Genomic DNA, 13,134 nt, shown 5'->3' on the forward strand with positions numbered 1-13,134 from the left:
TCAAAATTCTTCTATTCATGATTCTATTAAGTTACCTGTACTCTTAATAAAACTAATTATGCCAAGTGGTGGTGGTGCATGACTTTAATCCCAGCACTCAGGAGGCAGAGGCAGAAGGATCTCTGTGAGTTTGAGACCAGCCATCTACAGAGAGAGTTCCAGGACAGGCTCCAAAGGTTCTCTGTAGAGAACCCTGTCTCAAAAAAAAACAAAACAAAACAACTGGTTATAGGCTGAGCACCCAGGACCCAGAGGCAAACAGGTCTCTGTGAGCTCCAGGCTAGAAAGGTAAATAGGAGTTACAGGTCATCCAGGACTAAACAGTGATACTGTCTCAAAGCACCCCCAACCTCCAACAAAACAAAAGAAAGTTACTTTAGCTGTGCTGTTTCCAGTGTTTCTCACTACATAACTGTTGCTCTGTGACCATCACCATTGCCTCTACCTAACTCTACTCTTCTATTGCATTATATCCTGCTCAAATGCACCTTTCTACAATTTTTGCACTCCAGTCTTTCTGAATCTCTCTGATCCCTATAAGTATTCTATGACTACAAGCTTGTGGTTTTTTTTTTAACCTTTTAACAATGTTTCCTCTCACCTTGCATGTCCATTCTAATGGTACGTAACATTGTTACTTCCCCTATATTGGAAAGAGAGACTGACTACTAAAACTAAATCATAATTTTAATATACTTACCTCTTCTAAAGTGCTGTCTCCCATTTTACCACCACTCTTTCCATGAGCTTTAAGAATTTCTCGAAGTCCAGTACCTGCCCCATGTCGAACCTAAAAAAAACCCAGGAAGGAAATATCAGAGGTCAAATGTTTAAAGAAGTCAAGTTCAACTTTTCAGTCAGTGTTGATGTTACAGAAACATCTATTAAACATAATTATGTCTGTCTGTCTTCCTTCCTTCTTTCATTTTCATGCAAAGTTTTACTTTGTTAACCCTAGAGGATCTGAAAGCCGCCCAGTACACAAAGCTGGCCAAGAACCCACAAAGATTGGCCAGCCTCTACTTCCCTAATGTTGAGATTAAAGGCATGTGACATGTGACACCACACCTGGCCTACAATCATGCTTGTAAGAATATGCATTGGGGCCGGGCGGTGGGGGCGCACGCCTTTAATCCCAGCACTCTGGAGGCAGAGGCAGGCGGATCTCTGTGAGTTCGAGGCCAGCCTGGTCTACAAGAGCTAGTTCCAGGACAGGCACCAAAAACTACAGAGAAACCCTGTCTCAAAAATCAAAAAAAGAAAAAAGAAAAAAGAATATGCATTGTGTGCTGGGATACAAAGAAAGTAAAGTAAGTGTTACCTTATAGGACTATGTTTTTCAACTGAGACAAATTACATATATTTATTTCACAACTTTTTTGGTTACATGGAAGGTTTTAAAAGTGGAGCAAAGTCAGGCAGTGGTGGTGCACACTTTTAATCCCAGAACCTGGGAGGCAGAGGCAGGTGGATCTCAGTGAGTTCCAGAAGGCAGAGACATGATAAGACCCCGTCTCAACCCCACCCCCACATACACACATAAAGAGACAATAAAACTATATAATATGCCCTAAGTCCTAAGAGACACCCAAGGGGAAAATAAGAATCTCAGCACGTTTTCTATCCTTGGCATTGTTTCCTCACTTTACACCAAATGGAGCTAAGAAGATACTTTACCTCCCAGGAGGGATTAAAAAGATCATTGCAAAGTTCTTCACAGAAGCTTTCCAAAGGCCATTCGTTTGTCTAAGAAAAATATAATTACAACTACATCAAAGTTTTATACTAACAATTTAAGAAAGTTAATGAAGTGTGTTTATTTGTAGCATTAGCAATAGTAAAAAAAGTTTTAAATTTTTAAAATAAACATTTTACTAATGAAGTGTTAAGACATTTACAAATAAAATTTCTCTTGGTTGACAAATTATACAATATTCTTAATATATACAGTTAAGAAACCGATAAACAGGAGCTGGAAAGATGGCTCAGTGGGTAAAGACACTGGCTGCTTTTCTAGAGAACCCAGGTTCTATTTCCAGCACCCATATTACAGCTGTCTATAACTCCAGTTTCAGGGCATCTGATACCCTTTTCTGGCCTCCATGGACACCAGTCATGCAAGTAGTAAACAGACATACATGCAGCAAAACATCCATACAAATAATAATAGTAATAATAATAGTTAAAAGTTATAAACAATTTCAATATACCTCCTCAATTAAGGAAGAACTTTCTGGAACATTATCAACCAAGACTTTGGAATCAGTAGTAGTCTGATTAATAACAACATTTGCTACTTTCCGTCTCTTTTCTTCTGGCTCTCCATCAGTGCTGTCATTGCTAAAAAAGAAGTTACCAAATTTAAAATAAATGAAGGAAAATATGAATGATACACAATGCATATAAGAAAAATCATCATCTTCACAGATGTATCAATTTTGCTTACTTGGCTTACTTTTAGAGAAATCAACTAAAATGAACCCATTAATATTTTTGAACAAAATATACCCTATTACCTAAACAAAGACGTCCCTAAGAGAGAAAAATATGGATTTGCCTAGGAAGGACAGAAAGACAAGATCTACTGAGTAAATTGGGAGGGGAGCTGGAAAAATGTATAGCTCAATTAAAAACAATAAAGTAAGTATAAAAAATTCCCACTAGTCTTTAAGTTGGTAAATCTTTTCTTTGAAATTGAATCTCAAGTATAACATTCTTTCGTGTCCCACGCTACCGTCTCGCCAGCAAGAACCACGCGGAACACTAGGATCCTTCTGCAGGAATGGCTTTAATCCTCTTGGGAGCTAGAGCATAAGCCAACATGGCCGGGGACCCAGATAAGATGGAACCCATCCCTTATAAAGGAAACAGACCCTGCTCTGGACGTGTCATTCCTGGATTGGTCAACTGCTCCCAGTCCCAGGTGAAACCTTGGGAGTAGTGGAAAAATACCAACACGTGTGAGCTTTCTAGCTCACCTGGCGGTGCAGCGCCATCTATGGTGGAGAGTGTGGTTGCGGCCTTCTACACTTTCGTCTCTAAAACCAGTTAGTTCTCTTTCTTTTAATTTTAAATTTTTTTAACTCAACAACTTAATCTAGTCATGCATGGCATTAACATTTTTAAGCTTTTGTGACCTAGAGAAAACTACTATGCGAAGTAATATAATTATGCCTATTTGTTGAAAGAATATGATTAAAATATGCTGTATGGAGAACGTTTGAGAAAAGTACTGCTTTATAACTTGAAAAAATACAAAGGCTAGCCTAATAAATATTAAAAACGAAAAGACAAGTAATATTACTTTTATTTAATCTGGGTGTGGTAGCACACACTTTCACCCCCATCACCAAGAGGTTAAAAACGTGATGAGCTCAAGGTCATCTTAGCCAATAAACCAACAAAACACAAACTGCCTTTATATATCATTAAAAGAACTGGTGGTGCAGGTCTTTAATCCCAACAATCAGGAGGCAGAAGCAGGCAGATCTTTCTGAGTTTGAGGCCAACCTGGTCCACAAAAGAGGGATCCAAGACAGTCAGGACTGTTACACAAAAAAAAAATCCTGTCTTGAAAAACCAAAAGTATAGATAGACTTACTTTCTCTGAATGTCTCCCTCTCGCTACATCTTTTGTTTTATTTTTAGAGACAAGACTTCTCTGCTGTCCTGGAACTCGCTCTGTAGATCATGCTGACCTCAAACTCAGAGATCCCAATGCTAGAATTAAAGGTGTGTGTGCAGCACCATGCCCAGCATCTTAATTGTGTAAACTTTTGGCCAAAGTACTTGTTCTATAAAATCATCAAGAGGTTGAAGACTCTGTCACCTCACCCCCGCTCTTTCCTTAATTCTCTCCTATCATGTTATACTGGTACATCATCTTACATCTTTAAAGCCTGCATAATTCTACTTCTAGATATTTGACTTTACAATTGCATTTGTAGTGTCTCTTCCTAGATAGTTAAGGGCCTTCTTTTATATCTTTCTTCTAACCTCTGTGAAGGCCTCTTAGACCATCCAATCAAATCTTTCAAACTCTTTTTCCTTATTTCCTCTTCTGTGGTGGTTTGAGTAAGAATGACCCCCATAGGCTCAGATATTTTAACGCTTAGCCACCAGTGAATGACACTATTTAAAAGGGTTTGGAGGTATAGCCTTGTTAGAAGAAGTATATCACAGGTAGATGGGGTTTGAGGTTTCAAACGCCCATGCCAGAAGCCCCCTCCTCGGCCTGTGGGTCAAAATGTATCTCTCCTGCTCCACTGTCATGCATGCTGCCATGTTCCCCACCATAATGGATTAAATCTCTGAAACGTAAGCAAGCCTTTGGAGAAATGCTTTCTTTTATAAGAGTTGCCTTAGTCATGGTGTCTCTTGACAGCAACAGAACAGTGACTAAGACACCTTCCTTATTATGTCTTTCTCCCCCCTTTTAACTATTATCATTAATATGATGCATCATACATATAGGTATATACAAAATATTTCTAGTTGGGACCAGAAACATTCTGCTCTTAGACTTTATTAAATTTGAAGATATTTGCATAGGCTTTATTAGATGAGTCTCTTTAATAGCAAAAACCTAAAATCCTCTGGAATCAGAAACTTATGCTCAAAGTTTTAGATTTTTGGAACATTTTGGCTTAGGGATATTCAATGTCTATGACCTTAACTAGTTGTTCACTTTTAAAATTCCATAGTTAACAAATTCAATAAAAAGTTTACACTTTAAAAAACAAGTAACTGGGGCTGGAGGGACGGCTCAGACAGGGCAACATAATGAGACTCTCACTGAATGAATAAACTTTTTAAAAATTAAAACTTGGGGGCTATTAAATTAAAACAGAGCACTGGCTGTTCTTCCAGAGAATTTCAATTCCCAGCAACTATATGGTGGTTCAAAACCATCTATGATGAGAACTGAAATCCTCTTCTATCATACAGGCATACATGCGAATAGAACACCCACAAATATAAATACATGAATAAATCTAAAAAACAAAACAAAAACATCAACAAAACCCAAGAATAGATGAATAGATTTCTTCTTTTTTTTTGAGGGGGCGGGTTGTTTTTTGGTTTGTTTGTTTGTTTGTTTTGTTTTTTTGGCGAGACAGGCTTTCTCTGTTTATCTCTGGCAGCCCTGGAACTCCCTCTGTAGACCAGGCTGGCCTCAAACTTACAGAGATCTGCCTGCCTCCCTGAGTACTGGGATTAAATGCATGAGCCACTACTGTCTGGCTCAAGCATGGATTTCTATCAAATAAGTTTATAACGCATCTGTTTATGCTTAACTCTTAAACACTGTAAACATTTTTTGACTTCAATTGAATTTAAGAAAGAGAAGTATTACCATCTACAACGACCTACTTTTATACTTTGCAATATTTATTAATTCATAACTTACTCAAACATTTAATGGACACCATTAGACTCTGGTTTTATAGATACAAGGGGCAGTTGGGTGGCGGCAGCACATGCCTTTAATCCAGTACTCAGGAGGCAGAGGCAGGTGGATCTCTGAGTTCGAGGCTAGCCTGGCCTACAAGAGCTAGTTCCAGGACAGGCTCCAAGGCTACAGAGAAACCCTGTCTCAAAAAACCAAAAATAAATAAATAAATAAAATAAAAAATAAAAAAATACAAGGGGCCCAAGAATCTATAATTTAATAAGCACTTTCAGAGACCAATCTTAAAGATGTAGTTCTGAACTGCTACCTTTTGAGAATAGATAACACCTTTATTAATTCAAGTCAATAAGACAATTACTCTACTTCGGAATTCTTTTCCACAAAAAGATTAACTGAGCAAGTCTGGATTACCACCAGTTATTTAGCACAGCCCCAAACTAAAGAACAAGGGAAAACACCATGACAGGACGTTATCTTAACAAGCCTATCATCTTGACTGGTCATCCTTAAACCAACATTCTGAATTCCTTCTCTAATCATCTCCATCCTAAATACCCCACAGTGAAGGCGCTTATACTCCCTGTGGCTGGAATGCTCCTCCCTTGTCGGTCTTCAGTCTTCACGTGATGCTGAAAATCACTGAGGAAAAATAATAAAAACAAAACAAAAAAATTCTACTCCTATAGATTTTTCTGTAGAAACAATCTCATTTCGCAGCAACAAGAAATACTATGTCCGAGTAAAACAATATAAGCACAGTACCATTCAGCCGAATAAAAATCATCAAAACCTTTATCTGTATATCAAGCACAGTTTGTTTCAAGTAAATAAAGAAAGAGATTACTACCTTTTCTCATTTGTTTCTACCGCATCCCTGGATCTCTGTTTTGCAAATAACTTGGCCATTCTTTTAGCTTTGTTCTTCTGTCTATTACTCATTCCTGCTCGGAATTCTGAATCTATCAGTTCAGCTGCCTGAAGAGTCTAAAAAAATAAAACAAGTTTAAACTGTCGGAAATAAAAATATATATAATTTCAATCTTATGAGAGAAATAGGTGTATAGTAATACACCTAATATAGAGATTAATATAGAGATGAACATTCTTTTTGATAATATTACACTACTGTGTTGTATGGCTGTATCATGATTTTACTCTCAAGCCCTGTGTACTGGAACACTTAAAATCCCAACACTTAGAAGGCTGGAGGAGGATGAGAAAGCCAGGACTACCTAGTAAGACTTGGTCTCAAAAACAAAAATGGCTTTTAAACAATAAAATAAAAAATAATAAAAGGAAGAAGTCCAAAACAGAAATCAAAACAAGCAAACTTACAAGCAAAACCAGTAATAAAAATTGTTTGAAACAGTAACAACAACAAAAAGGTACATCTTTAATCCCAACAGATGATATCTCTGAGTTCAAGGTAAGCCTGGTCTATTGAGTTCCTGGACAGTCGGAAACACATAGAAATATGTGTCTCAAAAATAATTAAAACTTTCAAAATAATTCCTTCTTAATTATCTAATTCCCAACAGACTAAGTCTTGTTTCATAACTTTTTTTATACTACAGGTGTGGCATAAATAAATAATTCTAACAAAAAGAGGTTTCTGAAGAGTTGAGTCTTCAAAACAATTATACAATCAAGTTTTGAAAATAAAATTTTCAATAAAAGAAACCGATGCTTATCATGTCTTAAAAAAAAAAAGTATAGCCTTAAGTGACTTGCTGGTCCAGCTATCATCAACTTAGTCACATGATCCTTTCATCTTAGCCACTTCCTGCTTCTTTTGATCTTTTTCTATTCATTGGAAACACTATAAAAACTGTATAATAAGCAAATATTAAGGTGCTTGTCTACTCAGGAGGCTGATGCAAGAGTATAACTTGAGTCCAGGAATTTGGGCCTAAGCAACATAGTAAGAATCCTAGCCCTCTGTAGGCAGAGGCAGAAGTATCACAGACAGAAGAGGGAAAGACAGACAGAGACAGAAGGATAGACTGTGTTTATATAATAAAAATTATCTTAAAAATTCCTTCCTGAAGCTGGGTAGTGGTGGTGTACTCCTTTAATCCCCAGCACTCAGGAGGTAGAGACAGGTGGATCTCTGTGAGTTAGAAGCCAGCCTGGTCTACAGAACAGCCAGGGCTACACAGAGAAACACTGCCTCAGGGGAAGAGGGGGAGGGGACAAAGAAAAGAAATTCCTTTCTGTATCTATCCTAAGAATTAACTGAAATTATATAATTCACAACTAGTAAGGAGTACTAATATGGATGTGGTGATGCTGTCTTGGAACCATGAACCTTAGTGACAATGCAGCTATAACAGCAGATAATAACACAAACCTTTAAGAAACATCCCTTAAGGGACCTCAACATGCAAGCCCAACCTGTTAGGACCAAAGCCTCCCCGACAAGACAAGTCTTGCCCTGAACAAGCTAGCCTAGAACTCTTTCTGTACCCCAGGCCGATTTCTGGCTCCAGAGTCATGGAATTCTATACATGTGCAACTGTACCTGACCAGAAGCAGGAAATATTAATGGAGTCAAAGGGCCCTTACAGGTTTTAGAGGATAGGAGAATGAGTGCTGAACCTCTTGAAACATAACATTGCACTTCTGTGTGAAACAGAGCCACAGTCTTTCGCACTTCAAAAGACAGTGTCCAAAATAAAGTTAGTGTGCACTGGGGGAAATGGGGTGGGGAAGGAGGTGTGAGTGGATCTGGGATGACTTAAGGGTGACTATGATCAAAATACATTCTATAAAATTCTAAAATAATAAAAAACACTTAATTTTTAAAAGTTCATATGCATCCACTGAGAATTGAAAGAATAAAGGAAAAAATAGGTCAAAGTGAAACTATGACTCAGTCACAAATTGGAATGAGACTGTCATAAAAGAGTGTCAATCAAGTGTCTACTGTGTAAGCATGAGGACTTGAGTTCATGTCAGTCAGGCATGCCAGGTGGAGACTGACTGATCGGTCCCTAGAGCTCACTGTTGAGACAACCTAGTGAATGGATGAGCTCCAGGTTCAAAGGAGACCCTGTCTCTAAAACTAAGGCAACTAATCAAGAAAGAAGATACTAAATTTGACCTTACTTCTACACATAAGAACACACACATACAAATGTACCTAGAAAACCTCATGCATACACCCACATGAACACATACATATACTACACACATAAATGTGTTTAATCTACATATACTGATATACGAAGCTATACTTAGTGGGGAATGGTCAATATGGCCTAAATGGACACACACACAACACTTGGTCTACAGAAATTTCTTGGTTCAGTTGCATAATAAAATAAAGTAAACCCTTTGTGTTGTTACTTGCAATCAACCCAATGTTTTACCTACAGATTGTTTGTTTACAAGGGCTGCTGAAGTTGGGGTATAATCCAAATCTTCATCGTTGAAGAGTTCTTCAGTACTCATTCCAATTGCTTCTCCCATATTAAGTCCAAGTTTCTTCTGTAATAATTTCCGTTGACGTGTTATTCTCTCTTTAGGATCTACTTCACCTGTAAACAGAAAAGAAATACATTCTCTCTAAATTAGTTAGAACTTTCTTATGTGCAGATCAGACTTCCACCACATTGAAAAAAAAAACACACACACACAGACACACTGACATTTGCTTGGTTAATTGCAAGTGGTATCACATGCTTGTAATTCCAGCACTCAGAAAGCTGAGGCGGCAGTAGGGGTAAGTCTAGGATACAAAGTTGAGCTAAATTTTGAAATGTCACAAGCAAAATATCACTCTTTCGATGAAAAACAGTAAAACAAAATTATACCAAAAAAGTGTCATTTCAAAAATAAAAACTGAGCAGGCCTGAGAGATGGTTTTAGGGTTAAAGCACTGGCTGCTCGTCGAGAGGACCTACATTTGATTTTTAGAGCCAAACAGCAGTTTAAAAAAGGTTATAAAAGCAGTTCTAGGGGACCTGATGTCCTCTTCTGGCCTTTCCAGACACCAGCCACACATGAGGGTATAAAATATATATTTTAATTAAATAAATAAGAGAAGGTGTGGCAGCATATATCTTTAATCTCAGAGTCCAGGAGTCTAGGCCAGCTAGGGGGGCTACATAGTGAGACTCTGAATAAATAAACTATTTAAAAATTAAAACATGGAGGCTGGAGAAATAGCAAATGGTTAAGAGCACTGGCTGCTTTCCACGGTCCTGAATTCAAAACCCAGCAACCATATGGTGTCTCACAACCATCTATAGCGGGATGCAATGCCCTCTTCTGGCATAAAGAGCACTCATATATATAAAATTAATAAATAAATCTTTAAAAAGTAAAAGTTGACCTTAAAACAGCTATTTTATTAAGTTCCATAAAAATACACTAGGGCTGGGCTGGGCTGGGCTGGGCAGTGATGGTGAGCACCTTTAATCCCAGCACTTAGGAGGAGGCAGAGACAGCAGGAGCTCTGATGCTAGGTCAGCCTGATCTACAGTATGTTCTAGGACAGCCAGGGTTCCAACAGAAACCCTGTCTAAAAAAACAAAAACAAAAATCTTGTTAAAGTAGAACATTAATCAATCTTACATATGGCAAGAGCTAAAGTTTAAAAAAAAGAAAAACTAAAACAATTCATATTGGAAAACTCTTTGGAGGAAGTTTCTTACATATGGCACACACACAGCCACGTGGTGGTGTCCCACGCTTTTAATCCCAGCACTCATGAGGCAAAGGCGGGTAGATTTCTGTGAGTTTTTGGCTAGCCTAGTCTACAGAGCTAGTTCCAGGACAGAAATCCCTCTTGAAAATAAAAAAATAATAATAAAAAATTTAAAACAAGGACTTAATTCAGTGATAGAGCATCAGCAAAATTTGTGCCAGGCTTTGGATTTGATTCACAGCTCACCATTAAAAAAGAAAAAAAAAATATGGCCAAGAAAATAAAAAAGCAACCCACAGAATAAATAAATAAATGAAAATATGCAAGTCATATATCTGATAAGGCATTGTATCTAGAACATACAAAGAATGCTTCCAACTCATAATAAATAACAAATTTTAAAATGAGAAAAGACCCTTAACAGGCATTTCTACAGAAAAGCTTTCCAAAGAGTAGATTAAAATGGACAACAACCACAACATAAAATGAAAGATATTCAATATCACTAGTCAGCTGGAAATCACAAATGAAAACCACAGAGCTAGCATTCATATTCACTAGTGTGATGAGCACCAAAAGTTAGACAATAAAGTGTTGGTAAGGCTGTAAAGAAATTCGTATTCTCATACACTGCTAGTGGAATATAAAATGGAGGAGCTACTTTTTAAAAATTGGTAGTTTCTCTAACAAAAAAACATGGCTATTATGACCCAGCATCCTACTCCCAGGAGAAATAAGAACATTTGCTCATACTAAAACTTCTAAATGAATGAATTATAGTAACTTATTCTTTTCAACATTTGTTTTTTATTTTTAATCATGTGTATGTGGGGGGAGATATGTGCACAGAATAGAGGCACTGGATCTGGAGCTAGAGTTATAGGTGGTTTGATCACCTGACATGTGAGCTCAGAAGCAAATACGGATCCTCTACAAGAGCAGTAAAACTTTAACCAGTAAACCATATTCCCAGACCTGATAGAAGCTTATTCTTAATAGCCAGAAAATGGAAACAACCCAAAGGAGGAAAGAATAAAATATGGTGTCCACAAAATGAAATATCATTTAGCCATAAAATATGACTCTCTCATATCCTTAAGATATAATTAAGATAATCTCATATCCTTAAACTTATATATACTTATATATCTTATATATAAACTATATATACTTACATATATATAAACTTATATATACTTATATATAGCTTATATATAAGTTTATATAAACTTATATATATAAGATAAGTTTATAAGTTTATGGCTTAAGACTAAACAAGCCAGGTGGTGGTGGCACACTCCTTTAATCCCAGCACTTGGGAGGCAGATACAAGCAGATCTCTGTGAGTTCAAGACCAGACTGGTCTAAAAGAGCTAGTTTCAGGACAGGCTCCAAAGCTACAGAGAAACTGTCTTAAAAAACCAAAAATTAAAATAAAATAAAATAAAATAAAAAAGATGACTACTATCAAAATAATGAAAATGGGGGCTAGAGAGGTAACACTTGATTTCAAGCCTCCAGAACCCTGGTCTGATAGCACACACCTATAACCCCAGTGATAAAGAGGAGGAGACAAGACTCTGGAGCTCACTGGCCACCCAGCCCAGTCACATCAGTGAGTTCCAGGAGAAACTGAGACCTTGTCTCAAAAACCAATAGGAAAATGAAGATGACTTCTGGCCCTCAGGCATACACGTGTGCACATACCCCACAAACACACAATCAAACCAAAGGGGGAAAAGGAGAAAAAGAGGCTGGAGTGTAACTCACTGGTGAATCTTATAGAATGAATTATGCCTTTAAGTTCAGTCCCTAGCATGCCAAAAAAAAGAAGGTTCTGGCTAGTGCATGAAAAAACTGAAATCCCAGTTCACTGTTAGTGGTAATATGAAATAATGCAGGAGCTACAGAAAACTTAGAAATACCAACTGATCAGCAATTCACTTCATGGTAATACGGAAAACAAAGTAGAAGGTTGCTAAACTAGGCAAAGTCAATAAAGGCGCTTGCTGGGTAAGATCCAATTCCTTTTCTGGCATGCAGACATACATGCAGGCAGAGCACTCATACATAAAATACATAATAAAGGTGCTTGCCATCAAACCTGATAATTTGAGTTCAATTCCTAGAATTCATACCAAACAGCAAGAACCAAATACTTCCTCTGACCTCTACATGAGTACCATGGCACACAAGCCCTTCACCCTACATACATACACAATAAATAAATATATGGCCATCCCAGGCAGTGGTGGTGCATGCCTTTAAATCCCAGCACTTGGGAGGCAGAGGCAGGTGGCTCTCTGTGAGTTCAAGGCCAGCCGGGTCAGGACAGGCACCAAAACTACAGAAAAACCTTGTCTCAAAAAAAAAAAAAAACCAAAACAAACAAACAAACAACTACAAAAAAAAAACACAAAAACAAAATAAAATGGCCACAAGACACAGACCATAATCTAAATCATATTGATAACATCTATTGCTTTGTCTGGCCTAGAACTCACTATGTAGACCAGGCTGGATTGGGAATAAAGGTGTGTGATACCACACTCTGCCCCTGTTTGAAGTTAATAGACAATCTATTTACAGAAATAATTAAAAACATTAGAGGTTTTTCTACTCAAAGTCACAATCTTGAGTAAGAAAACATTTATTTTCCTGTGACCACTGTTTTTTGAGGCAGAGCCTCCCTTTGTTGCAGTCTAATCACAAATTCCAAGACTCAAATGATCCTGTTTCAACCTCGCCAAGGAGCTTCTGGCAGGATAAGCCACTGCATTCAAGGCATTTATTTACCTTTGTATCTAATTATCTGTTAGCTTAAAGATAAGCCAGGTACCTAGCCAAGGTTTGATTTGAATTTTTCACTTTGCACATAGGCACAAGATACAATACTACTTGAACTATAAGATAATATAACAATATAACCTTCAAATTCCCAGAATTATAAAGGCACTGCCACATTCTATATTGGTTCTGATTATTCCAGCTTTAGAACAAGCACTGTTGGTTACTTTGTCTACTCATAACTCCCCTACACATAAAAATGCTTCATACAAGTTATATTTCA

At 37.4% G+C, this 13,134-nt stretch overlaps 1 protein-coding gene across 1 annotated transcript in view; it reads right to left on the reverse strand.

Moving 5' to 3' along the window:
• Nucleotides 1–13,134, reverse strand: part of Btaf1 (B-TFIID TATA-box binding protein associated factor 1) — an 87,411-nt gene that overhangs the window by 51,900 nt on the left and 22,377 nt on the right. Inside the window, exons 5-9 of the mRNA XM_048438917.3 lie at nt 8,789–8,952; nt 6,261–6,397; nt 2,211–2,340; nt 1,678–1,746; nt 701–790 (exon numbers count right to left, since the gene is read on the reverse strand). Coding sequence (XP_048294874.2) covers nt 701–790; nt 1,678–1,746; nt 2,211–2,340; nt 6,261–6,397; nt 8,789–8,952 — 590 coding nt within the window. The remainder of the gene's footprint in view (nt 1–700; nt 791–1,677; nt 1,747–2,210; nt 2,341–6,260; nt 6,398–8,788; nt 8,953–13,134) is intronic.

The sequence above is a fragment of the Myodes glareolus genome, chromosome 7 (genome assembly GCF_982192425.1).
Source record: "Myodes glareolus chromosome 7, mMyoGla1.1, whole genome shotgun sequence".
Taxonomy (NCBI): domain Eukaryota; kingdom Metazoa; phylum Chordata; class Mammalia; order Rodentia; family Cricetidae; genus Myodes; species Myodes glareolus.